General features: G+C 40.0%; 1 protein-coding gene across 4 annotated transcripts in view; it reads right to left on the minus strand.

Moving 5' to 3' along the window:
• ube3c (ubiquitin protein ligase E3C) overlaps window positions 1-27,971 on the minus strand; it is a 164,558-nt gene that overhangs the window by 89,415 nt on the left and 47,172 nt on the right. For all 4 annotated transcript variants that reach the window (XM_060825127.1, XM_060825126.1, XM_060825128.1 and 1 more), the window contains 3 exons: window positions 15,844-15,930; window positions 10,869-11,029; window positions 6,143-6,375 (listed from right to left, as the gene is read on the minus strand). In XM_060825127.1, the coding sequence (XP_060681110.1) occupies window positions 6,143-6,375; window positions 10,869-11,029; window positions 15,844-15,930 (481 nt within the window). The remainder of the gene's footprint in view (window positions 1-6,142; window positions 6,376-10,868; window positions 11,030-15,843; window positions 15,931-27,971) is intronic.

Here is a 27,971-nt window from a genome sequence, read left to right on the forward strand (position 1 = left end):
ACATTAGTGTGTTATGGGTCATTGAGAAATAAAACCATAAATCTAATATCCAATTTGGGAAATGTGTTTCCTTTATGCTTACTTTAAGGGAGCAGCTTCAGGTGACTGTTGTCTTGCAGAAAGCAGGATTTGAAATACAATACTAAGCTCATTCCTTACGACTGCTCGATATTACAGACAACATACTTTCCAATGAAAAGTCACATTTCTAACATTGACTTAGCACGAGAGAATCCAACAACAAGGTGGCCCAATTACAAACTAACTCAATTTCATTTCACTACAACCTCATACTCTTTTGACCTAAATTGCTGATTATCCTCCAACCTCCACTCCAACTGAAGCATGCTATGGAACAAACAATGCTAGAGAACCTGAGCATGTCTGGCAGCATCTGTGGAGAGAGAAACACTTGACATTTCAAGCCTGCACGACTCCTCTTCAGAAATGTTCATTCTTTTTCGCTCTCCATATATGCTACGATCTGCCCAGCATTCTTGGTGTTGTTTTCAGGTTCCCAGCAGCAGCATGCTGTAGGGTGGACTCAGATTAAGCACATATTCTGTTTTGCAGATAGACCTGGGTCCTGAAAGATGGTGCGCCAAATAGTAATTTCTGATAGCAAAGTAGTTTTGCCCTCACACAGATGATTATTCATTAAGATGGGGTTGCACAAATTGCAACAGGTCCAATAATATACTCAACATCTGGGTAAACAAGTTAGAGTTGTTGAAGCCGCACAAGGAATAGTATTAGATTACTTACAGTGTAGAAACAGGCCCTTCGGCCCAACAAGTCCACACCAACCCGCCGAAGCGCAACCCACCCATACCCCTACATTTCACCAATTCACCTGACCTGCACATCTTTGTGATTGTGGGAGGAAACCGGAGCACCCGGAGGAAATCCACGCAGACACGGGGAGAACGTGCAAACTCCACACAGTCAGTCGCCTGAGTCGGGAATTGAACCCAGGTCTCTGACGCTGTGAGGCAGCAGTGCTAACCACTGTGCCAACCACTGTGCCAACCACTGTGCCGCCCACGGTGTCCCTCAGTCTATGTGAAACGGGCTGATGGCAACCTGAGCAACTGTGGGAGTATTACTTTAGACTTCAATACTTGTGTTTTACGAGGAAAAAAAATAGTAAAGTGCATATTTGAAGGTTGCAGTATGCTAACTAGGACTAACACTTCGTTTAGATGAAATATGAACCAGTTTCCAGGCAAAACAGGCTGGGCCACCATCACAATATCCACAGCAAACTGCTGTATTCAGGTGGCTACACTTAGGGCATTTTTCCAGATAACACTGATACAGTAACTGATGCTATGCATTAACAAACCTAACGCAACTGAATTTGATAAATTGTAACCTTCTCAAGTCGTCTTCCTGCACAGATACCACTTATCTAATTGCAATTCTAAATTCACAAGCTTTTGGTTAAACTGTATCTCGCTTGAGTGCACTTTATCATTAACAAATATCATGGAAAATATGAAACAAAAGAGTTCTGGAGATTCTCCGACATTTTTAGAAATTCTCCGACCTCAAAGACCATGACAAAAAAAAATCATTTAAGCATTCATTACTGTGCGGGCAGACTGCTCACAAACAACTTCTATAATTATCACTTCAATGATATTGAATGTTGCTAGCTATACAAATAGGTGCCAATGCTTGGAAAAATAAATTTGAAAATCAAGATTTTTGTTTAATTTTCAGGGAGATGCTTCAATTTTAAAATGCTTTAGTTAGTTTCTATGTAAACTTGCAGTTACCAACTTTTATGCATCATGAAGATTTATTCCATCGTACAAAAGATTAAAGTAATGAGAGAGAAGATCGAGCAATTCAACAAAGTTTAATCGCACAAGTGAAGAGCTATTGTTGTCAAATAGAATTTGGAGTTATTGAATATATCTTAGCATCTCCAAGAAAAGTAGGATTTAATGGTTGTTGATAAAGAATCATAGAAGTTTTGTTCAGAGTTTATTCAGTGTACAACTTCATAACTTGGTCTCATGTGATGCATTGGCACTGTCCTTGTCTCTAGACCAGAAGAACTGGATTCAAGTCCCACCTGTTCCGAACAGGTCATAAAAAAATCTGAACAAATTGATTTAAAAATATGACTTAAGATGATGAATTCACCAATTCAGTGAAAAAACAATTTAACCATAATGAATACTTAAATATTCCATCATGTTCTGATTTAAAAGGTTGAAACATAAATCTACAAGGATTTTAGTTTGCAGCAGTAAAATTTGACAAAAATATACCCTTCAGATTAAGTGGTTGAGAAGAAGTGCTGTGACATTTTGTCAAAGAAATTGAACAAAATGGAAATCAGGAAAATTCCAGGTTACCCATTGGGGAAAAAAAAATTCATAACTTGTTAATAATTGACTAGAGAAATAGAACTGCAAAGATGAAGCAAATTAATTTCATTTTTTAACAAACATTTTAGAGCATCATAATGCTGTATAAAAATTACATCACAATGCAAATTGTAAACGCTCATCAGCAACATGATCATATATAGGATGTGTGCAGATTAGTATTCATTGAATTTTACACAGGTCATAGTTCAGACAAGAATCAGACAGTATCCATCATGCCTTAGCAAAAAAAATGAATTGCTTGAATGATAATCCTATCTTTCCAGGAGGATAAAAGGATCAAAAATTTATCTTTTAGAACACAAGTTCATGCACAAATATATTGAGGGGTGACATTCTGAGAGAATAAGTTGAGCAATTTAATATTTGCATGTTGATTGCTGATGCTATCACTTGAATATCAATTGCATTGCTATTGATAAATGTTTTAAAGAACATTTAAATTTGATTACAAAGTGAGTAAATGGAGTTACGTTCTATTCAAAACAGCAGAATTGGTGAACAATCACCGAAAATTGAATTTTGCACTTTTCACATGAATGTATTTCAGTTCTGAATTAGGGACTTCCCAACTTCAGGCGATCTAGAAATAGTTAATTTGGTGTGAAAACACCTTGCGGTTGTGCATACCACCATCAGATGACTAACGGTAAGGAATCAAGCATTTTGTCATTCAGCATTTTGGCACTTTTGTTGCATCATTAGCCATCTTGTAACAATATCTGGTTAGGAATACAGGCCTGATTCAGAAATAAGTAATTATATAGGACAAAATTACATTACTGCTAATATTAATACACACCACAGACAAAAAACATATAAACGATAGTTCAATCATCACAAAGAAAGCCTGGAAAGACAGTGATATCACACGTGGGAATGAAAACAAAATATTTATTAACAGCAGGAACCATCCAACTAATAAAACTGGCAATGATCATTATCACATGAAAAGCATCTGAACCCAAGAGAAGGCAAAAAAATTAAACATCATTTAACAAACCATTATTTTCAGATTGAAAGAATATGGGAGAAATGAAAGGAATATTCCTAAGAAAATGAAACATCTTTATCAAAACAATCTTTTGAAAAAATAAAGGAGAGATTGAAGGAATATCTAGATACAAACAAAATTGACAAGATAAGAGTTCAATTTCACAAAGGAATCTTCACTGAATAATTAAGGAATAATCTTAAATGGTTCAACATCACATGAAAGTGGGACAAACCTACACAGAGGACCACCACCCACATATGCAAAACAGAGCAGTCCAAACGAGAAGAAAAGCCTTTCATTGAAATGTCAGCATTATTAGGGACCCTCATTTAGGAGAAAATACCTTTTGAGAATTTCTATCAGTCAAAAAAATTACTTTAGATGTTGACAGATATTCTTAGATATTGTTAGACATTTTATTGAATATTCATTGATGCTCATAGATGTGTGAATAGTAATACATGACCTATTAGGTGTTATACTTTTGATAGTCTTTAGCACAACCACACTCATTCACAAAGTGTATTTCATGTTCATAAAATGGTAAAATGAAAAAAACATTTAAGTTTTTCTGTAACAATTGTAATAAACCTAAACATCTTACATACTCCCTTAGGTAGTGTTTTCTGAAGTGAGAAACACCAGGCCTTCAAAATATCTAGCATATTTTTGGTTAGCTAAGACTATTTAGAGGAAGGTATAAAAGCAGACAGAGCTTGTGAGACAAACACTTCATCTAAAAGGAAACAGACCCTTCGGTCCAACCTGTCTATGCTGACCAGATATTGCAATCCAATCTAGTCCTGCCAGGTGCTGGCAGGTGGGACTAGATTGGGTTGCGATATTAGATTAGATTACTTACAGTGTGGAAACAGGCCCTTCGGCCCAACAAGTCCACACCGACCCGCCGAAGCGAAACCCACCCATACCCCTACATTTACCCCTTACCTAACACTACGGGCAATTTAGCATGGCCAATTCACCTGACCCGCACATCTTTGGACTGTGGGAGGAAACCGGAGCACCCGGAGGAAACCCACGCAGACACGGGGAGAACGTGCAAACTCCACACAGTCAGTCGCCTGAGTCGGGAATTGAACCCGGGTCTCTGGTGCTGTGAGGCAGCAGTGCTAACCACTGTGCCACCGTGCCGCCCTGGTCTGCATGGATGGGTTAGACTGAAGGGTCTGTTTCCATGCCGTACAACTCTACGACTAAGAGTAAACAGGGATAAAACAACTGAGCATCAATATATAAATGTATAAGAGAGTCAGATAGTCAGAAAGATGTACAGCACAGAAACTGACCATTCAGTCCAACTCACCCATACCAACCAGACACCCTAACTTAATCTAGTCCCACTTGCCAGCATTTGGCACATATCCCTTTTAACCCTTCCTATTCATATACCCATCCAAAAGCCTTTTAAATGTTGCAATTGTACTAGCCCCAACATTTCCACTGGCAGCTCATTCCATACACAAACCACCTTCTGTGTGGAAGGTTTCCCCCATAGGTTCCTTTTATATCTTTCCCCTCTCACACTAAACCTATGTCCTCTAGTTCTGGACTCCCCCAGCCCAGGGAAAATACCTTATCTATTCACCTTATCCATGCCCCTCATGATTTTATGAACTACTCTAAGGTCACCCCTCAGCCTCCAAACCTCATGGGAAAATAGCCCCAACCTATTCAGCCTCACCCTCTAGCTCAAACCCTCCAGCTCAAACCCTCCAGCTCAAACCCTCCAGCTCAAACCCTCCAGCTCAAACCCTCCAGCTCAAACCCTCCAGCTCAAACCCTCCAGCTCAAACCCTCCAGCTCAAACCCTCCAGCTCAAACCCTCCAGCTCAAACCCTCCAGCTCAAACCCTCCAGCTCAAACCCTCCAGCTCAAACCCTCCAGCTCAAACCCTCCAGCTCAAACCCTCCAGCTCAAACCCTCCAGCTCTGGCAATATCTTTGTAAATCTTTTCTGAACCCTTTCAAGTTCTATAGCATCCTTCCCAAAGCACGGTGACCAGAATTGAAGCAGCATTCCAAAAGTGTCCTCACCAAAATCCTAGACAGCCACAACATAACATCCCAACTCCTCTACTCAAGGCATTGACCTATACAGGCAAGTGTACGAAAAGCCTTCTTCACAATCCTGTCCACCTGCATTCCAAGATGTCTCTGTTCAGCAACACACCCCAGGACTTTACCATTAAGTGTGTAAGTCCTGCCCGACTTGCCTTTCCAAAATACAGCACCTCACATGTATATTAAACTCCATCAGCCACTCCTTGGCCTACCTAAATCAAGATCCCATCGTACTCAGAAAAAACCTTCTTCATTGTCCACTACACCTCCAATTTTGGTGTCATCTACAAACATATTAACCACATCTCCTATGTTCACACTCAAACCATTGATATCAATGAGGAAAAGCAGTAAACCCACCATTGGTCACAGGCCTCCAATCTGAAAAGCAATCCTCCACTACCACCTTGTCTTCAACCTTCGAGCCAGTTCTGTATCCAAATGGCCAATTCTCCCTGTATTCCATGTGATCTAACCTTACTAACGAGCCTACCATGAGGAACTTATCAAATGGTTAATGAATCCGTTAAAAAAAACAACTGAAACGTTTCAACATTATTTTCAAATTATTTGCTGGGTTTAATATTTAACTGAGAATAAATTAGAAATTGTGACAAACATGCAAGGAAGTATTCTTTATAACTTACTACTCTCCAACATACCTTAAAAAGCTGAATCCATCTTTTTCGCTCCGCTTCAATTCGTTGTTGCATTTCAGTATTGGTCCGCACACCAATGCTCTTAAATGCCACCATGTACTCCTCCCGAACCTCTGGTTTGGTTTCTGGATATGCCAGGTGAATTATTCCAAGGCAAGCATCCCGAAGGCAATGGGATAATGTCACTAACTCTTTTAAAGTGAATGGCATCATTGTTGGTGGCTGCTGACCCACACCTAAGAAAGCAGAATTACAACATTACAGTGATGTAGACCCCATGTTTTACTTTCAGCAAAAAAATCCTACATAGTCTTTAAACTTGCGACTTTTTCACATTTGCATGTGGACATTTTTCCTTTATATTCTTTACAGAATTGTTCAACTTAGCAATTGTATAATGATTTTCCTGCAATGTTCCTCAGATTGGAGTAGAGAAAACCTTAAACAGAAGTGGCGGAAGTGCTTAAAACCATGAAGACTTTTGTAAGGTAAATTAAGGAAAATTAAGCACATCGATCCCAATATACCGACCACTGCAACGGACAGCTGGAACCGACAACCGGAAGCGGCAGATTCAAACCACTACAAATGCCGGAGGAAATCACAGAAGCGCTTCACAGGAGGCTCCCAAGCACTGAGGATGTCACCTAGACAGGGGACGAAACGTTTGCAACACAAATTCCCAGCTCAGCCAACAGAACCACAACAACGAGCACCCGAGCTACAAATCTTCTCCCAAACTTGAAATTGAATCTTGTTAAATTATTGGTTACGACTTGTGTTCAGATTGAGATAATAAGCAGAGACACAAAAAGTATTTTTTTTAATATAAAAACAAATTCAAAACTAATTAAATCCAATAAGAATGGAGGATCAGGTGACATGTTGTTTCTGCAACATGTGGAAGTTGGTGGACCCCATTGTGGTTGCCAGTGACCATGTCTGCAGCAAATGTTGCTTGCTCAAGGAACTCTAGAACAGAGCTGATGAGCTAGAGTCCGAGCTTCAAACATTGCGACACATCAGGGAGAGGGAGTTATCTGGACGCTCTGTTCAATGAGACATTCACACTCCACATTCACACACTGACTAACTCAAATTTGGCCAGTCGTCAGAGACAGGAAGGTGTGGCTGTGAGTGAGGCAGGTAGAAGGATCCAGGAGGTAAATTTGCAGGAGCCTCAGCCCCTATCCTTGTGCAATAGGTTCAAGAGTGTTGCTCCCTGTGTGGACGAAATGGGGACTGCAGGGAGGATGAGCCAACTGACCGCACTATCATGGTATGAGGAACCATTGAAGCGGAGATAGAGAAGAGAAATATCATTGTATTTGGGGACAGTATAGTTCGGGGCATAGATGCTATTCTCTGGGACCAGGATTGAGTGTCCCGAAGGTGGTGTTGCCAACCTGATGCTCAGGTTCAGGATACCTCATCTGGGCTATAGGTGAGCTTGGAGTGGGTGGGTAAAGATCCAGTGATTGTGGTCCATGTAGATATCAATGACAGACAAAGCTAAGGCAGAAGTTCTGCTGGGGGAGTATAAGCAGCCAGGAGCCAAACGTTTTAAAAAAAAAGCAGAACCGAAAAAAAGGTAATAATCTCAAGTGCTATCTGAGCCATGAGTTAATTGTCAAAGGGGTCAATAAGATTAAGGAGGTAAATGTGTGGGAAAAATGGGTTTGAATTCATGGCACATTGGCATCAGTATGAGGGAAGAAAGGACCTGTTCTGATGGGATGATTTTTATCCAAACCTTGCTGGGACCAGAGTCCTGGCAAATCGCAGAACTAGGGCTGTAGACAGGACTTTTACTTGAATTATGGGGGGGGGGGGGGGGGGGGGGGGGGGGGAGGTTAATGAGTTAATGGGGAAATTAGAAAACTTAAATTAAAGGAGAAGATAAAAGTGCAAGTTAGCGATGTGGCAGATGGTTCCCAAACAATAAAGATGAGGGACAGAACAGGTGAATATATTTATGCACAAGGATTCTTGGACAAATTAGGGAAACTTACCAGCGGAACAAATTTAAATGCACAACCCATTTGAAATAAAATGGATGAACTAATTGCGCAGATAGATGTAAAGGCACGATAGAATTGAGATTATGGAGACATGACTGCAGGGTGGCAAGGACAGGAACTGAATGCCCCAAGGTATTCGGTATTTAGGAAGGACAGGCAAAAAGGAAAAAAGGTGGTGGAGTGACATTACTGGTTAGAGAGGAAATTAACATAACACTGACAAAGGATATTAGCCCTGACAATATGGAGTCAGTATGAGTTGAGAAATACCGAGGGGCAAAAAACAGACCCCCAAACTATAGTGGCGATGTTAAGAATGGCATTGAACAGGAGATTAGAGATGTATATGCTAAGAGAATAATCGGTGATCATGGGTGATTTTAATCTGCGCATAGATTGGACAAATCAAATTAGCCACAATGCCATAGAGGAGGAATTTGAGAAATTTGGGATGGCCTTCTTGACCAACATGTGGAGGAATCAACTAGAGAGCAGGCCATCTTAGACTAGGTACTGTATAATGAGAAGGGAATCATTGCCAATCTAGCTGTGCGAGACCCCTTGTAAATAAGCAACCATAACATGATTAAGAATTCTATCAAGATGGAGAGTGAGATAGTTGATTCAGAGACAAGGGTGCTGAGTCTTAAGAAAGGAAACCATGAAGATATGAGCTAGCGGTGATAGATTGGGGAGAATTACTTCAGGAAATGACAGGCAATGGCAAACATTCAAGGAACGCACGAGGGAATGCATGAGTTAGCATGAGGAAAGAGCTGAGGGAGATCAATATTAGAAGAGAAACGGTCTTGGAAAAATTGAGGGGATTGAAGGCGGATAAATCCCCAGGTGAATAACTTATATTCTAGAGCACCCAAGCAAGTGGCTCTAGAAATAGTGAATGCTATGGTGGTCATCTTCCAGGATTCTACTGACTCTAGATGAGTCTTTGCAGTTTGGAGGGTAGCTAATGTTACTCCACAATTCAAAAAGGGAGGTAGAGAGAAACCAGGGAATTGTAGACCAGTATGCCTAACATCGGTAGTGGGGAAAATTCTCAAATCCATTATCAAGGACTTTATAGCAGAGCAGTTAGATAACAGCAGCAGACTCAGACAGAGTCAGCATAGATTTATGAAAGGAAAATCATGCTTTTCAAACCTATTGGGATTCTATGAAGATATAACTAGTAGAGTCAACAAGGGGGAGCCAGTCGATGCGGTATATTTGGACCTTCAGAAAGCATTTGATCAATTCCTGCATAAGAGAATATTGTGCAAGATTCGAGCGCATGAGGGAAGTGTAATGAAATGAATAGAAAACTGGTTGGCAAAAAAGAAACAAAGTATAGGAATTAAAGGATCCTTTTCAAATTGACAGGCAGTAACTAGTGGAACACCACAGGGATCAGTGCTCAGACTCCAGCTATTCACAATATATATTCATGATTTGGATGAGGGGACAAAATGTAATATCTCAAAGTTTGTAGATGATACTAAGTTGGATGGGAAGGTGAACTGTGACGAGGATGCAGAACTCCTTTAGCATGATCTGGACAGGTTGGGTGAGTGGGCAAATCAATGGCAGATGCAATATAATTTGGCTACAGGGTTATTCACTTTGAAGCAAAAACAAGGTGGCAGATTTGTACCTAAACATTATAAATTGGGAGAGGGGTATGTGCAGCAGGACCTACGTGTCCTTGTGCACCAGTAGCTCGAAGGTAGGTATACAGGTGCAGCAGGCAGTAAAGGCGGCAAATGTTGACCTTCATTGCAAGAGGTTTTCAGTACAGGGGCTATGATGTGTTGTGAGGCCATACTTAGAATAGTGCATGCAGTTTGAGTCTCCTTTTCAGAGGGACAGGGTGGGGAAGAGAGAAGAACTGGTTTACAACTCCCCAGATAACATAAGAGCAGTCTGTACCTGACATGCAGCAAGACCTGGACAACATTCAGACTTTAGCAGGTATGTGACAAGTAATATTTGTATTATGTGCCATATAATGACCACCTCCAATAAAAAGTAACTAACAATCTCTCCTTGACATTCACCTTCATCACTATGAACTACCATTCCAGGAGTCAAAATCAACCAAATTTCATTGACCTGTCATGTAAATGCTTTGGCTCGAAAGCACTGCAGCAACTCACCAAAGCATCTTGCACAAGACCATCTCAAGTGCGACTTCTGTCAGCAAGATTGCCAGGTTCAATTCCCAGTTTACATTTCTCACCAGGGACATGATAGTACCAAATATTGCAATAATGGTATTAAAATAATTGTTCACAGCAATGGATATGCATAAACATTTTAGAATATTTTGCACAAGCAGTGGAAACCCAACATAACAAATGGTGGCACGGTGGCACAGTGGTTAGCACTGCTGCCTCACAGCGCCAGGGACCTGGGTTCAATTCCCGACTCAGGCGACTGACTGTGCGGAGTTTGCACGTTCTCCCCGTGTCTGCGTGGGTTTCCTCCGGGTGCTCCGGTTTCCTCCCACAGTCCAAAGATGTGCGGGTCAGGTGTATTGGCCATGCTAAATTGCCCATAGTATTAGGTAAGGGGTAAATGTAGGGGTATGGGTGGATTGCGCTTCGGCGGGTCGGTGTGGACTTGTCGGGCCGAAGGGCCTGTTTCCACACTGTAAGTAATCTAAAAACTAAATCTACTTTGAGCAACAAGGTTCGACTTAGTAATGTTACCTCCTTGAGTCTGCTCTCCAAAGAATTCGTTGTCATGTACCGAAATAAGGGAATGGCTGAAGAGGGAACTGAAGAGGTAAAAGAGAGGTATAATCCGATGTGAGTCCTCAAGTGACATTGGAGATCCTCGAGAGATCAGTTGAAGTAATGATACCATCGACCTGAGATGCAAAAAAAATAGCATTACTAACGTAACTTCAGAAAATAATCAAGCAGATTTTCAAAAATTACATGCATGCATACAAAGCAAACCTGATTTAAGTTAACGACAGAGGAAACTTCAGAAATCAATCTTCCTTCATTTAACAAATAGGTCAGAGTGAGGCATAAAAAATATTTTTAGACTAAGAAAATATCTTTTCCATAATATATGTTGAAAAATAGTGTATGAACATCTTCCCCATTTGCATGGAAGATAACACAAATGGGAGGAAAAAGCAATACTTGCACAACCTTGTTTGGGATGGTTTGTTACAAAGGTGTGCAATATGACCTTTTCAGCTCCTGAACTCAAATTTGCTTATGCAGCTTCAATTTGTTTTCCCAAGCAACCTATCTCAAGTTGTTCTACTGCAGAATCACCACAGAATGGGCAATGAATTATTTTTCAGACTGTCTGTCCTTTGAGCAAACGCTCCCAGTATAAAAATCCTATTAAGGGGTGTGGAATTATCTTAAATTAAAGACCACTTTTCCTCTGATGTAGAAAGCAATAGTTATGTCAAACACCTTAAAGTATACTTTGAAAACACTCTTCCACTTTTTGTCTCACTCTTAAGTAAACTTGACAAAAATTAAGCATCGAGCTGGTTAATGACACCTCTTTTTGTAGTATGTATAACAATCAAAAAGAATGGTTCAAATTAAATTTATCCAGTGTCATATGATTCAGAACATTTGACAGAGAATTTTTTAATGAATAAAATTACATGGTAATTAATAGGGCAGAGCTCCCATTAAGAATGGATGTGGTAATCTGGGAGCATGCCAAGGCAATGAGTGGATGATTTAATGAGATTCTCTTAAATGGCTAGTAATGATTTAGCATTTCAGAGAATCATTTTTCTCCCCCACCCCCAAGTCTGAGCAGCGAGAACATATTAAATTCAAAGATTTTGTCCAATCAATTCAAGATAGGTTAAAAGACAAACCAAAAACCTTAGTGTATTGTGCATACCATTCTGGTTTTTGGAACTTTTGTGCTTCACAAGAACAGTAATGTCATAAATTTTATTGAACTGGAATTCAAGTTTGGAGCGACACAGAGTTCCTTAATGCAAAGATCAGAGAGTCTGGCCTTTCACAAGGGAAATGACAAATGGTCACAATGCTCGAAATTGCGTTGTGTAAACCAGGTGACCACTGCCATTCAGTGTGCAAACATACAACAATGACCAATGGGTATGATTGTTCATCATCATCACTGGCTCAATGTCAATAATTAGTGCTCGCTCAAAATTAGATTTGTGATGCAAATAAAGTTTCCACTTACATATCAAATACATCCACTGACTAACTCACTGGCAAGCAATAATTGCATATTCATTGCAGTGAATTCATGCAAGCTGGAGGGGGTTGTAATTACGCAGTGCACAGAACAAATAGAGACCAATCTGACATTTCGATTGCAAAATACAAGACAAGGGGACGGGTCAACTCTAATCATGTCTAGTTCCCTCCATCGCCTACCTCCCCACAGATGTGTAACCTCCAATTAATTATTTTTCATGCAACTGGTCTTCACATCTTCGCAAACTGGGTCTCTTGCAATTCACCAACTGCTACTGCCCCACCAGTGTTCTTTCAGCTGTCTAAGGCATGTTTTAAACCTTTCTGCCTATCTACTTGTTCCTTCTCCTTCGAGAAGATCCTTGTGCACTTGTCCTAATAGTTCCCTGATGCTCATGTCAAATTTGCACTTACCAATGTCCCTGGAAGCTTTACAAATTTTAAGTGCAAGAAAGAGGAAATAAAAACCAGTACAAACCATACAACCTCTTGACTCAGATCTGTCACTCAACATGACTACAGCAGACTTCCTGGCTCAAATTTACATTTCTGCTCACTACACATTTTCTTTGATTTCCCCATGACATCAAAAATCTATCTCAGATTGGATGTGGTGATGTACACAATGCGGAATGAAGAAATTTCTCCTCTTATTCCCAAACAATCAAGTCCTCACCTTGAATTTGTATCCCTTATTTTCTAGCTTCTTCAGCCAGGGAGCATAATTTCTTTATGTTGAACCTTACAAGCATCTTCAAAATCTTGCAAGTTTCGAAAAGATTATTCTTTTTTCTCCCCGAATTCCGGATTTTACAGAACCAAATTATGCAGCCTTTCATCACAGTTCAAACTTCTGCTTCCAGAATTCAATCAAATAAACCACCTCTGTACATCCTCCAAAGTATGTATAACTTATGTCAACCATGGAAACCAAAACATTACACAATTTTCCAGATATGGTCTCAGTAAAGCCAGATTTCACAGTAGTAGGACCTTATGTTTGTACTCCAATCCTTTTTGATGTTAACACCAACACAACATTTGCCTTCCTAGTTGCTGGCTGGGCCTGTGTACTAACTTTGTGTTCATTGCACAAACAAATACATACAAGGAACTCTGAAGACCAACAGTTACAAATTTCACACATTTTAAAAGGATATTCTGTTTTTCTACTCTCGACTGCCAAAATTAATGACCTCTCACTTCTACACATGGAATCCAATCTGCCAGCTTGTTACCCACTCAGCTACCCTATCCAAATCTCATTACAGCCCAGTTTGTGTCTTTCTCATTCGACTGGAATCTGCAGCAAAGTTAACACATCACGCCACATGCCTTCATCCAAATCAGAAACAGATTCCAAACAGTTACATTCCACTAATCACAGCAAGCCAGCTTGAAAATGGCCCAATTTGAAAATGCTCATCTCCCCAAGCTATTATTCCAAATTCCATGAACCATCATCTTACATATTTATCAGTATGCGATCCTTCTCAAATGTTTTTTGGAAATTCAAGGATATAACATTCGCTGGCGTCCCTTTATATACCATACTGGTTAAACTCTCAAAAAGATTAAAATTGATCAACACAAATATGTGAAAGCATTTTGGCTGATTGTTTTTCTTTAAGTGCATTCTTCCACATCCTTAAAAATGGATACTAGTCGTTACCTGAAGGTATGACATTCACAGCTTGCTTGCTACCTTTACTTAGATCACATGGTTACATCTACTAAATTCCAATATACTTTTTATCCAAATATTTCCCAGTTTTAAATGTTAAGTAAAACTTTTCAGTTAACCTCCCTTTAAGTGTGTGATGTCAGCATGTAAGTAGTGAATGGCTCAGAGTCTTAATTTTTAAGTAGCAGGTCTTACTAACAATGGCAGTGCAGTTCCAGCCCCTTGAATGGAAATTCTGTTCAAAGTGGAAACACAACAATGATTAGCATTGCTGCCTCACAACGTCATGGACCTGGGTTCAGTTCCACCTCTGAGACACTGTCTCTATGGAGTTTGCACATTCTCCCCATGTTTCCTCCCACAGTCCAAAGATGTGCAGGTTAGATGGATTGGCCATGGGAAGTGCAGGGATATGGATCTGGGTATGATGCTATTTGGAGGGTCACTGTGGATTTGATGGGCTGAATCACCTGCTGCCTGTCAGGATTCTAGGATTAGTAAAAATTTCTTCATCCAGAGTCGAGAGCTTGTAGAACTGACTACCATGGAAAGCAGTCGAGACCAAAACATTGTATGATTTCAAGGAGAAGTTAAATACAGCACTTTGGATATGGGGAAAAAGCAGGAACAGGCTATTGAGTTGGATGTTCAGCATGATCATCATGAGTGGTAGAACATGCTCAAATGGCCAGCTGGCCTACTTCTGCTCTATATTCTATGTTTCCACATGGATATCAAATTGGTTGAATGACAGGGAACAGTGCTGTTAAATTGTGGCTTTTCCACACTAAGCAAAGGTTTATTATGAAGTTTCTGATTATATGTGGAAAGCTTAGACCTTGGCACACCAGGCACAATATCAACATTTCTAGACCATACAAAACTTGGAATGATTGTGAAAAAAAGTGCAGTACTTCAAAGGGGGAACAAGTTGGAATAGCAAATCAAAATTGATGCAGACAAACGTGGAGCAATTTATCTTGGTTGGAAAAACACAAAGATACAGTATTATAATAAAGGATACAATCCTAAAAGGGTTACAAGAGCAGATTGTGCGCATCAACATAAATGATTGATACTGGCACAAATTGGGAGAGCTCATCAGGAACATGGAATCTTTGACTTCAAATAGGAGGAGAGTACAAAAGCAAGTTATGCTTCAGTTGCAGCTGGAAAATTCTGTCCAGTCCAACGCACCGCACTTTACCAAGGTTGTGAAGGCAACAAAGAGGGAGTACAGAAAAATTGCAAATGATTGGACCAATGGTTGAGGAACTTTAGTTAAATGGATACATTGGAGAAACTGGGACAGTTTCCATTTAGAAGAGAAAGTTCAGAACTATTCAAATTCACGAGTGTTCTAGACAAAGCAGATGTGGAGAAATGGCTCCCATTAGTGGATGGATTGAGAATTGCATAGTTTTTTTTAAGTCTCCATTTTGCTAAAGAGTCACTCAGAATTAAAATCAGAATTTAATATTACTTTGTCATTACTTGGAGTTCTTCCTGCTGGTTCATAATTTTTACCTTAAAAGCCTCTTCACTCTAACTTCCCAAGTAAACCATGCTACGGTATCTTGAGTTCTGTTTCTTGTTGAAAATTTAAAATATTTCAAACTACCTATTTACTACTGGACATCCAGTCTTATAACCCATCTAATCTTAAGAAATAACCACTCATGTGCCATAACTGCTCGCCAGCATGGGTGGTAACAGTAAACAATGCTCTGTTTAAAGATGCTCAACGATGCAGATTGCTGGAAATGCGATATATATTCTTACCCTGTGATCATTTTTGTTGTTACAGAGGTGATCAAATTCCAAAGATGTCGCATGAATCTTGCATTGAAAGCCAAACTATACAGAAGTCTGGAAGCAACCATAAAAAAATTTAAGAAACAAGCACAGATTAAAACAATGTCATTCCTAAATTCCACAAGTTAAAAACATTTGTCCAGTGCACAAGCAAACGTCTACACTACACTTGACAGCTTACAGCAGCAAATCATTGTTTTCTCAACAAAAGAAAAGAAATACAATATTCAAAAGCGTAACTTGCAAAATATCAAATGGAAAGGGCCAAGTAAAAAGATGACAAGTACTTGTTTCAAACAAATCTAAATTTTGGAACATAAGGGGTATGAAAAGCACAAGTTTTAATAATTCAACATCCATAAAGCTCTTTCGGATGTTTGAGGACACTAATGGCATTTTTAAAACCCTCTACTTCCTTGACTAGCAAAATAAAATTCTTCAAAGATTTAATTTTCCAAATGCACCATTTGCACTTTGTTACCAACTTTGAACCAAATCATGCATTTCAAAAATAAATTTTAGCATTTAACAAAAAGAACCCAAAGAACTGCATGTGCTGGAATTTGAAACAAAAACAAATTGCTGGCGAAACTCAGGAGTGTCAGCATCTGTAGAGAGAAAGCAGAGTTAACATTTCAAGGTCAGTCCTGAACAAAGGTCACTGGACAAACTCTGCTTGCTCTCCATAGGTGCTGCCAGCCCTGCTGACTTGCTCCAATTATAACCATTTTTGTTTCAACTTTTAGCATTTCCTCAATCTCCCTGTTTTGATCAGTAAATGACAAAACATTTTCCTGTTCAAGGTCTTGGAAAATTCAACAGTTGTATTTGGTTTTAACAGTTACATTTTTCAAATCTTCCTTCCCCTGTCAAAGTGCAAAGAAACATAAATGACTTTGTAGCATTTGAAATAATTCATTGGGCAAAGGGAAAGAAAAGATCAAGGTTTCAATTACTTCGATAGAAACACATGATGAAGGTTCGTGATACTTTATTATTTGGAAACTCAGGTTCTAAAGAGGACAGAACTATGTATAGTTTTGTTTAATTTGTTTCTATATTGAGAGTTAGGAAGGGAAGAAGAGTTTTAGTTTCATTTTAGATTATAGTTTGGTGATTGGCAATGGGCTGTCTGGAAATTTATTTACGTGTACTTAAATGGGGCACAAGCTCCAACCCATATTCCCAGCACTTTCAGGTAATCTATTCAGACAGTGAAGGGGACAAGGATTAGTTGGCCCCATTCCTGCAGAACACAATTTTGTTCTTGCCTCTATTTTCCTTGGTTGTCCAGACCAATTTGAACAAGTTGCAGATGCTCATGAGTCTGTGAGCCAACAGCAATCAGAGCAGAAAACGACAACAAGGTATATGCACAAAAAGGCTTTGAGCTGTAGGCATTCACTATTTGGGATAGTCACTCCTCTTAAGCTTGTGCTGAGGTTCCACCTGCCCCTAGTACTTCTAAGGATGGACCTTGGCACATTGCCACAGGACACTACAAACAGTTAGGTCTTGATGTATTATCTGACCTACATGCAAAGGTCTGCATTGTGAAAACAACTTGAGATCAATACCTAATGCCCTCTTAGTTTTGTGGGAAAAGGACAGCATTGATTCGGTTATGCTCAGGGATGTATTACAACTGGAAAAATGCAGTGGGGAATGCTACTGTCTAAAACCTTTCAACCACTATTTACTGAGAGGCTGGAAATTTCTGGAACATTTCAGGCCATATGCTTATTATTAAACTTACCTGGTATATGTCACATGCATTGCAATTAGACTGAGGCATCCAAGAATGCAACATGTTCAATGGAACGAAATGGTATTTATTGCAATTTTCATTAAAAATCCTACCAGTTACATCCTTAAAACATAACATGCACACCAAACAGAATTTCCTTTCCTTCTATATTGACTTCTCTATGCTTTTTGTAAAAGGGATGGTTAAGAATGAGCTAACAACAGATTGGTACACTTTCCTGAGGAAAATATTAGGTAAAATGGCCTGTAGTTGATTTTTTTGCTTAAAAAAAGCAGTATTACATTGCAATCTTGCTCATAAAAGGCAATTTAGGATTGATTTAGGCTCTCAGCAAGACACACCTGCACTTTCTGGAAGAAGTGAAATATATTCACTTATAGAGCTCTGCTCTTCATTAACAAAATGACCATGTATACATTGCACCTGTTTCAACCCAATAAAATAGGTGACACCCTATCCCTGAATCAATGCTCAAGACAATGCCTTGACTGATCAATCAACCTAGCACATGGCAACACCACCACATCAGTCCAATCAATTAGCACTTTCCTTTTACAGGACAACCTCGATAATCTGAACATTATTCAAATTTCGGATTATCTGAATAAGATCTGAAGGTCCAATAAAAACACTACCCATTATCCGAACAATCTGTTATCTGAACTCAGTTATCCGAACAAAATACTCCCCACTCGTCTCGTTCTGAGAATCAAGGCTGTTCTGTATAAGTATAAACGCTGCTTTTCATTTAGATTGGTATTGTGAATTATTGTGATGAGTGCAAGCCAAAACACCATTTTTCCCAGAAACTCATCTGTGCCAATCAGCTTCTACGGCTCAAACACTACGTTACTTTTGCGAACTTCCAATTACAGAATTAACTTTTAAATCAGAGCCAAAGTTTACACCACTGCAGTTCTCTTATGAAGCTCAAGTTTAAAAATCATAACGCCTGGATATGGTCCAACAGGTTTATTTGAAAGTACAAGCTTGCAGACCACAGGTCTTTCGTCAGGTAACTAGTGGGACAGTATCATAGGACACAATTTATAGTAAAAGATCAAAGTGTCATACACTGATGCGATGTTTTGAACAAACCTAAATTGCTGTTAAGTCTTTAATCACTTAAAAAGATGCAGATTTCAATTAATGCATAAATTCCAGAACTTCTTTCAAGTCACAGCCCTGAGACAACAAGGTTTTGTCAGTATTAAAAAAAAAAGTGACATCTCAGCTCAGATAGTCCATTAAAGGTGTGAGGTTGGAGTCTGTCTGTATCCCAATTTTGAGTCAGACCAGTTCTAAATCCAAAGTAGAAATTTATCAAATGTTACATGGGCTGACTGCCTAAGATTGTATCTTTTGAACAAAATAGAATGTACTTGCAAATACAAATTCACCCCATAGACACGCGTGAGTGTGCGTGCACGCAAAGCAAGAAACAGAAAGTGAGTCAGAGAGTCCAAGTGTGTGCGCAAGAGAAGGAGAGAGTGTGGGAGAGTACATCTAACAGTATGTCATGCTTGATAGTGTGTGCGCAAGTGTGACGAAGTATATGTCTGTGACAGGTTATGCTTGAGAATGTGCGTGCATGTATATGACAGAGAGAGAGCACATGTGTATCAAAGAAGGTCTGTATGAATGTGAGAATGTGTGTATTTGTGTTTGTGTGACTGAGTGAGTGTATAATGTAGTGGAGTCACTTGTAGTGTGACATGAACCCAAGATCCCAGTTGAGGCTATCCTCATGGGTACCAAACCTGGCTATCAACCTCTGCTCAGCAACTCTGCATTGTTGCATGCCCCGAAGACAGAGGAATGGTAGTATCCATGTCAACACTCTAACACATCTTGCAGTGGTTGCCATGACAGGATTGTATGGTGTTGTGGCCGATGTTGTCCTGAAGGCTGGGCAGTTTGCTGCAAATAATGTTAAGGTTTAGCAGTTGTTTAAAGGTGAGAATTGGAGGTTCAGGGAACATTTTGGCGAGGTGATCATTCTTATCGATAATGTGTTACAGGCTGCGAAGAGCATGGCATAGCTTCTCCACTCCTGGAAAATACGAGATAGGGTAATGAAGGCGACATATGGTACGCTTTCCTTTTTTGGTCAGAGCATTGAGAACAGAGGTTGGGAGGTCATATTGCTACTGTACAGGACATTGGTTAGGCCACTGTTGGAATAATACATGCAATTCTGGTCTCCTCCCTATCGGAAAGGTGTTGTGAAACTTGAAAGGGTTCAGAAAAGATTTACAAGGATGTTGCCAGGGTTGGAGGATGAGAGCTATGGGGAGAGGTTGAATAGGCTAGGACTGTTTTCCCTCAAGCATTGGAGGCTGAAGGGTGACCTTATCGAGGTTTATAAAATCAAGAGGGGTATGGATATGATAAATAGACAAAGTCTTTTCCCTGAGGTCAGGGAGTCCAGAACCTGAGGGCATAGGTTTAGAATGAGAGGGGAAAGATATAAAAGGGACCAAAGAGGCAACTTTCTCACGCAGAAGGCAGTACATGTATGGAATGAGCTGCCAGAGGAAGTGGTGGAGGTTAGCACAATTGCAACATTTGAAAGGCATCTGGACAGGTATATGAATAGGAAGGGTTTGAAGGGATATGGACCGGGTGCTGGCAGGTGGGACTGTCCATACTGTACATGTCTATGACTCTATGAGACAACAAAGGGTACCAGATCATTGTTTGCAGCAAACTACCCAGCCTTCAGGACATCAACCACAATACCACACAACCCTGTCATGGCAACCATTGCAAGATGTGCCAGAGTGTCAACATGGATACTACCATTACATGGGAGGACACCCCACACTATGTGCATGGCAGATACTTATGTGACTCAGCCAACATCGTCTATCTCATACACTGCAGGCAAGGATGCCCCCAGGCATGATATATTGGTGAAACTAAGCTGACACTACAACAACAGATGAATGGACACCTCGCAACAATCACCTGACAGGGGTGTTCCCTCCCAGTTGGGAAACACTTCAGCAGTCAGGGACATTCAGCCTCAGATCTTCAGGTGACCATCCTCCAAGATGGATTTCGGGACATGCAGCAACGCAGAGTCACCGAGCAGTGGTTGACAACCAAGTGCGGTATTCATGAAGCAGCCTCAATTGGGATCTTGGGTACATGCTACACTGTAAATGACTCCATTACACTTTACACTCTCACACGCACACCCACTCAGCCAAATATTCAGTCATACTCATGACACACACACACACACACACACACACACACACACACACACACACAAAATCTGTAGGTATTGTCAGTCAATGCGATATTTTATAAATGCACACTTTGGAAATAGAACCCGTCTGACTCAAGGTTGGGATACAGGCAGATTCCAACCTCTCTCTTTTAATTCATTTCTGAGCTGAGATGCCAATTTTTTTTGTACTGATAAAATCTTAAGTTATCTGCTGTGACTTGAAAAGAAATGCTGGGATTCACATGTTAATCAATCGAAACTGCATTTCCACTCTAACTGATTAAAGGCTTAACAGCAATCTAGGTTTGTTCAATACATCGCATCAATTATATGACACTTTGATCTTTTACTATCAATTCTGTATCCTATGATCCTGCCCCACTAGCTACCTAACGAAAGAGCAACACTCCAAAATATTGTACTTTCATTATTGGACTATAACCTGGTGTTGAGATTTTTAAACTGTGTCCACCCTAGTCCAACACCAGCATCTCCACATAATGTGAATTTCAAGTTGTAAGCACTGTTGATTTGTAAAAAAACTTCAGTTCCTAGTTTGGGAGAAGATTTGTAGCTCGGGTGTTTGTCGTTGTTGTTCTGTTTGCCGAACTGGGAGTTTTTGTTGCAAACGTTTCATCCCCTTTCTAGGTGACATCCTCAGTGCTTGGGAGCCTCCTGTGAAGCGCTTTTGTCACTTTTCCTTTGACATTTATAGTAGCGTGTCTCTGCCCCTTCCGGTTGTCAGTTGCTGTCCGCTGCAGCGGCCGGTATATTGGAACTTCAGTTCCTCACGCTTGCCCAATATTTTTCTCTGCACTTTTTAATTACCTAAATTTGCCCATTTTCATCTCTATCTCTAGTAGCTAACATATGATTTCTACTGTCCCAACAGAAAATATTTTTTCAACATCTGCCAACTCACCATGACAATTCAGTTGTCATTGCTTTTAAGGGGCAAATGTCTGTTTTACAACCACCTTCCTTCATATACACCGAAAAATGGTTTTTAAATTCCTGGTCGGTTAACACGTGCTATTATTTTCCCTCTGAACAACTTATTGGTGAACCTCTGATATCTTCTAAAACACTGCAAATGCCCAGTTTTCTTATTAATCTTCGCAACATTACAAGCCTCTTCTTTGAAACTAAAGAGGTCTTTAGTCTCCTTTGCTAGACAAAGATGGCTATTTCTCACTACATTTTTGTTTTTCAATGAAATGCATTTGGTTGAACCATTTAGATTCTTTAAAAGTTTCCCACTGTTTACATAACTTCATACCTTTTAGTCGATTTATTCACACCAACTGAGCCTAACACATACCTCTGCAATTGATTTTAAGATCTGTTTGGGATTCAAGCATGTCGTTTTGACAAGACTGACAACACTATGGTTTTAAGAGGTACATTCTCTCACACAGTTTGGACTGGAGAATTGCATGCAAGAACGTATTTTACAGAATTTGCTTTTGCCAATTATTCTGTTAAGTTTTACTTAGATTAGGTTAGATTACTTACAGTGTGGAAACAGGCCCTACGGCCCAACAAGTCCACACCGACCCGCTGAAGCGCAACCCACCCATACCCCTACATTTACCCCTTACCTAACACTACGGGCAATTTAGCATGGCCAATTCATCTGACCCGCACATCTTTGGACTGTGGGAGAAAACCGGAGCACCCGGAGGAAACCCACGCAGACACGGGGAGAACGTGCAAACTCCACACAGTCATTCGCCCGAGTCAGGAATTGAACCCGGGTCTCAGGCTAACCACTGTGCCACCGTGCCGCCCACTAACGTTATTCCAATTCTTCTTTCTTTTGTTTGTAGTTTAACTGTAGTGTAGGAATTTGCTTCAATCCTGGTAGTTTGATAAACCGAATTGCATCTGGAACACAAGGCCTTATACTCGCCTTTAAAAGTAAGCAAATGCTGTGGTCCAGACTATTATCTTCATATATTTTGAGTTAGTTTAGTCTGGATCATAATAGTGACCCAAAATATAACTTATGATCACTATTTCCTAGAGATTATTTTCCAATAAAATAATTTACTAACCTTGTGTCATTGCACAATACTAAATCTAAAAGAGCTTCATTTCTAGTTGGTTCCACAACATACTGTTTTAGGCAACTGTCACAAAAGCATTCCACAACTTAGTTCTCAGGTTGCATTTGCGAATTTCATTTTCCCCAGTCTGTATGAGGTTTAAAATTTCTCCACAATGTATAATGTCCCAGTTAGTAGCTCCAATAGTTTCTTGCTACTGCACCGAATGACAAAATAACCACTAAAGTTGTCCTATGAACAACTCCCACCAACCTTTTCTGTCCCTTGCCATTCCTCATCTCTACCCATACTGGTTCTACCTCCTGATTTTTAGGGCCAAGATTCCTTTTCACTAATGTCTTTATGTATCATTGCTTATCAACTGTCCCTCATTTTCCATTGTTGCTGTCTTTTCAAAATGTTGTACACTCAGAATATTTACTTCTGAACTAGGTAACTTGTAACATTTTAAGGGGAGGCAGTAGTACAGCGGTAGTCTCACTGGACTTGTAAGTCAAAACTCCATGTTGTCATGCTCTGGGGATTTATGTTTGAATCCCATCACAGCAGATGGCAAAATTTGAATTCAGCAGAGGCCTGGAATTAAAAACTAGCAAAATGGTTATGATGTAACCACTGCTGATTGTCATTAAAAACCCACCTGGTTCAGTAACATCCTTTAGGGAACAATATTTGCTGGGCTTTCCTGATTTGGTTTACATGCAACTCCGCTGATACTTAACGGCCTGCTGAAATAGACTAACACGACACAGTTCCAGGACAATTAGTGATGGGCAAAAATTCTGGCCTAGCCTTCAACATGCATAGTCCATGAGCGAAAAAAAGGTATTTCATGGTGATTATATCTAAACATTTGTATCTATTTATGTCACTAGTTCATCTAACATATTGTAGGTGCTCCACACATTCAAATAAAGTGACTTGAATTATTTTTCCACTGTTATTCTCAATGAGACCTTACTTTCTGATGCACTATTAGTGATCAACTTTGTCTCTTCCTGTCCCACTCAGTTTATTGTCACTTATACTGATGCATTTTTCTTAACCACAAATAAAATTTGTCATCTGTTGATCAGGAAATTTTACCATGAAAGCCATATTTAAATAATTTTTAGCAATGGATCTGAATTCCACATGCCCCCTTGGCACTGAATGCACAATAAATATAATTTTGTACTTAGTACAACTTAAGCACAGAGGCAATGGAAAACTATAGTTCTAATACTACCAAGTAACATATTAAAAACAATGATCACGAAAGTTTAAAATACTATTTGCACAGCTAGTTATGATGTGGCTAGCATGCAGCTCTTGTGAAGAGACAACATCTTCATGTTTTCTCACTGATTACAGACCTGCTACCAACACCACTCCGTACTCAATTATTGCTGCACAAAAGGACAAGTCAACAACGTAAAGTATTCAGGATTAGTTTACAATCCTTATGCACAAGTCCAAACTTCTAAGTATAAGTAATCTCCCCATTTCACAGTTTTTTCTAAGTTCAGCAAATGACCAAATTTCTGACCACCCCCCCCACCAAAACTTACACAAATTAAAAACCAAATTAAAAATACGCAACACACCCAAACACCAAAAATCGAGCACTACAAAGCAAAACAATAAGATGTAGGTTAAATTCCATCCATACTCTATTATGTTGCTAATACTACAGAGAGAAAGCAATTATTTGAACTACTTGGAACTCTCAGCAGCATAACATGCCATCTTTTAAAAGTTAAAGACAAAAAGTGATGGAAATATTCAACATCAGGCATGTCCTACCAAGGGCAAAACAGAGTCACATGTTTTATTTTTCATCAGACCAGAAGTTAGAACATAATGGTTTACAGCTTTTTAAACAATTCAATTTTTTCCACCATGATTTGACTCTGTTGTTGGATCATTATGGCTTCCTTCTCTTCCATTATGCACAAGTATCATTGTTTCAATTTAACAAGAATCAGCATTCCTGAGTTTACCTGTGTTCTCTCAAAAACCTCCCCTTCGTTTGTTTTTAATTGACATTTTCACTTAGCTTCAAGCTCTGAAGTATTGAACTTAACATATTAACTCAATTCTTCTCTGTTGAGTAACTCACAGACTGTTTATTTCCAATACTTGCTATTTTTATTTCAGAGGGGCTTTGGACTACACTCTGGAAATCAACGCCTGCCTATTGACTCACTTCATATTGAGTTCCTCACGATTGCCAAGAGGGAGGACATGTGCCTTAAAGAACAAAGAAAGCTAAACGATACAGGTGTTGGATGCTAATCAAAGAAATTGCTAATTTAACCAGAGGGTCTCTTGAAATGCACAAATTTATTTATCGGGCTGACAATATAATTAAACATCAAGTGCTTTATTTAAAATACTTCTCAAAGCAAGACACCAAATCACATGAGGTGATAGGAGTAGAAAATCAAATTGTTTTGATACAAATACTTATATTCTTACATGACCAAAATCAACACTAAAAAGCTGACAGACCTAAACATTCTTACGTAAAATAACATTTTGATACATGAAAAAAAGACAAACGTCTATATACCTGAAAAATTTAGTGACTCACAGCCAATTATTTGAAGACTATAAATAAACTTGTAACGAATGATTGTGGACCATTCTACTGTGCTGATTCTTTGTAAAATTGCTGATTTAGAGCTAGGCAATCCACAGGAAATGGCAGCTGTGCTCATACAATTATAGCCATGGTCTTGCTTTCTTCACTTCAATAAACATCTTTACAAACAGTTCACTAGTAAACACAACCAGTGTGATGATGCATTTAAAATCAGTAGTTATTACCCAGAGAGGCAGGTTATTTGCAGCAATAAATGCATACATTCCAATTCAGCAGCAGCTATGTTCTTGAAACCTCACATCCTGTCCTGATGTAATTAGTCCACAAAAAGCTAATTATCTTAATCGAGCATTGACAGTTCACTGACATCTTACTTCCTCTGGCAGCTATAAACACTCCTAAACTAAGACAGCAGCTAATAAGCTTTCAGTGCATTATTTACATTGCTGTTTTGCAATGAACACCATTTAGCACAACACTGGATCGGCAGTATTTATCTTTTTTATTGCCAACATTTGCTCTTTGGAATTTTTTTACCCCTAAATTGAGGGGAGTTCAAAACTAGGCAGCCTATTAAGGTGAGGGCAGCAAGATTTGAGAGACCCCCGAGGGACAACGTTTTCTTCACAGAGGGTGGTTCACGTATGGAACGAACTATCAGAGGAGATGGTAGACGCAGGTACAGTTGCAACATTTAAGAGACATTTGGACAGTTACATGAAGAGGAAAGGTTTAAAGAAACATGGGCCAAACGCAATCAAGTGGAACTAGTTTAGTTTGGGAAACTTGATCGGCATGGATGATTTGGACTCGAGGGTCTGTTTCTCTGCTGTATAACTATATTCCCAAGTTTCTCACTGCAAAAAGGGGCGGCATAGTGGCTCAGTGGTTAGCACCACCGCCTCACAGCGCCAGGGACGCAGTTCAATTCCACCCCCCCGGTAACTGTCCACTCCCCATGTCTGTGTGGATTTCCTCCGGCAGCTCCGGTTCCCTCCCACAGTCCAAAGATGTGCAGGTTAGGTGAGTTGGTTGTGCTAAATTGCCGACAGTGCTCAGGGATGTGTAGGTTAGGTGCATTAGTCAGGGTAAATGTAGTGTAATAGGTCTGAGTGAGTTACTCTTCAGATGGTCGGTGTGGATTTGGTGGGCTTGTTTCTAACGTTGTAGGATTCCAAAAAAGAAATCTGTATTTGATTAACTCATGAAATATTGCTGCATGTCTCTCTCGGCTTCAGGATGGACTGAAAATGCTTCATGTTTTAATACAAAATTACTTCATGAAAGGGTAATAAACAATAGACAACAGGTACAGGAGTAAGCCATTCTGCCCTTCGAGCCTGCACCACCTAAACTGAAACAATTACAATTGCAATACTGAATTTTTTTTGGATTCATGAAAATTATTAATTTAGCAATGTTCTGGCGCTACCAATTTTTTCAGGATCAGCATTTTAAATTTCTTTTAACGCCTTATCTGCATCCTAACTCTGCCAGATCCACATCCCCCACGAGAATTTCCATACATCTAAATTCTTGTTATTTCTCCTCCACCAGCAGTAAAGGCTGTTTCAGCTGTTATGTCACTGGCCTCTCAGATTCCCTTCTCTTGCATGACATCTCCAAACCCACATTCAAAAGACCCAAAACCCACACTCCTTACCATGACTTACCAGGGGTAAGCAATGGGGTTCAGGCCTCTGGCATGGAGCCGTCCCCGTTGCTCAGAAGGGAAGGGTGGAGAAGAGCAGAGCAATAGTTATTGGGGACTCGATAGTTCGGGGCACAGATAGGCGGTTTTGTGGGGGCGAGACACTCATGTTTGGTATGTTGCCTTCCAGGTGCAAGGGTACGTGACGTCTCTGATCGTGTTTTCCGGGTTCTTAAGGGGGACGGGGAGCAGCCCGAAGTCGTGGTGCACATTGGCATCAACGACATGGGTAGGAAGAGGGATGAGGTGGTTAGGCAGGCTTTCAGGTAGATAGGTTGGAAGCTCAGAGTTAGAACAAACAGTTGTTGTCTCTGGTTTGTTACCCATGCCACATGATAGAGAGTCGAGGAATAGGGAGAGAGAGCAGTTAAATGCATGGCTACAGGGATGGTGCAGGAGGGAGGGATTCTGGTATCTGGATAACTGGGGTTCTTTCTGGGGAAGGTGGGACCTCTATAAACAGGATGGTCTACACCTGAACCAGAGGGGCACCAGTATCCTTGGGGGGAGGTTTGCTAGTGCTCTTTGGGGGGTGTTTAAACTAACTCTGCAGGGGTATGGGAACCTAGACTGTAGCGTTAGGGTGCAGGACCTGGAGTGTAGGGAGGTTAGGAACATGGCATCAATCTCGAAGGAGGGTGCCTGTAAACAGGAAGGTGGCTTGAAGTGTGTATACTTCAATGCGAGAAGTATACGAAATAAGGTAGGTGAACTTGCAGCAT

The sequence above is a fragment of the Hemiscyllium ocellatum genome, chromosome 5 (genome assembly GCF_020745735.1).
Source record: "Hemiscyllium ocellatum isolate sHemOce1 chromosome 5, sHemOce1.pat.X.cur, whole genome shotgun sequence".
Classification (NCBI taxonomy): Eukaryota; Metazoa; Chordata; class Chondrichthyes; order Orectolobiformes; family Hemiscylliidae; genus Hemiscyllium; species Hemiscyllium ocellatum.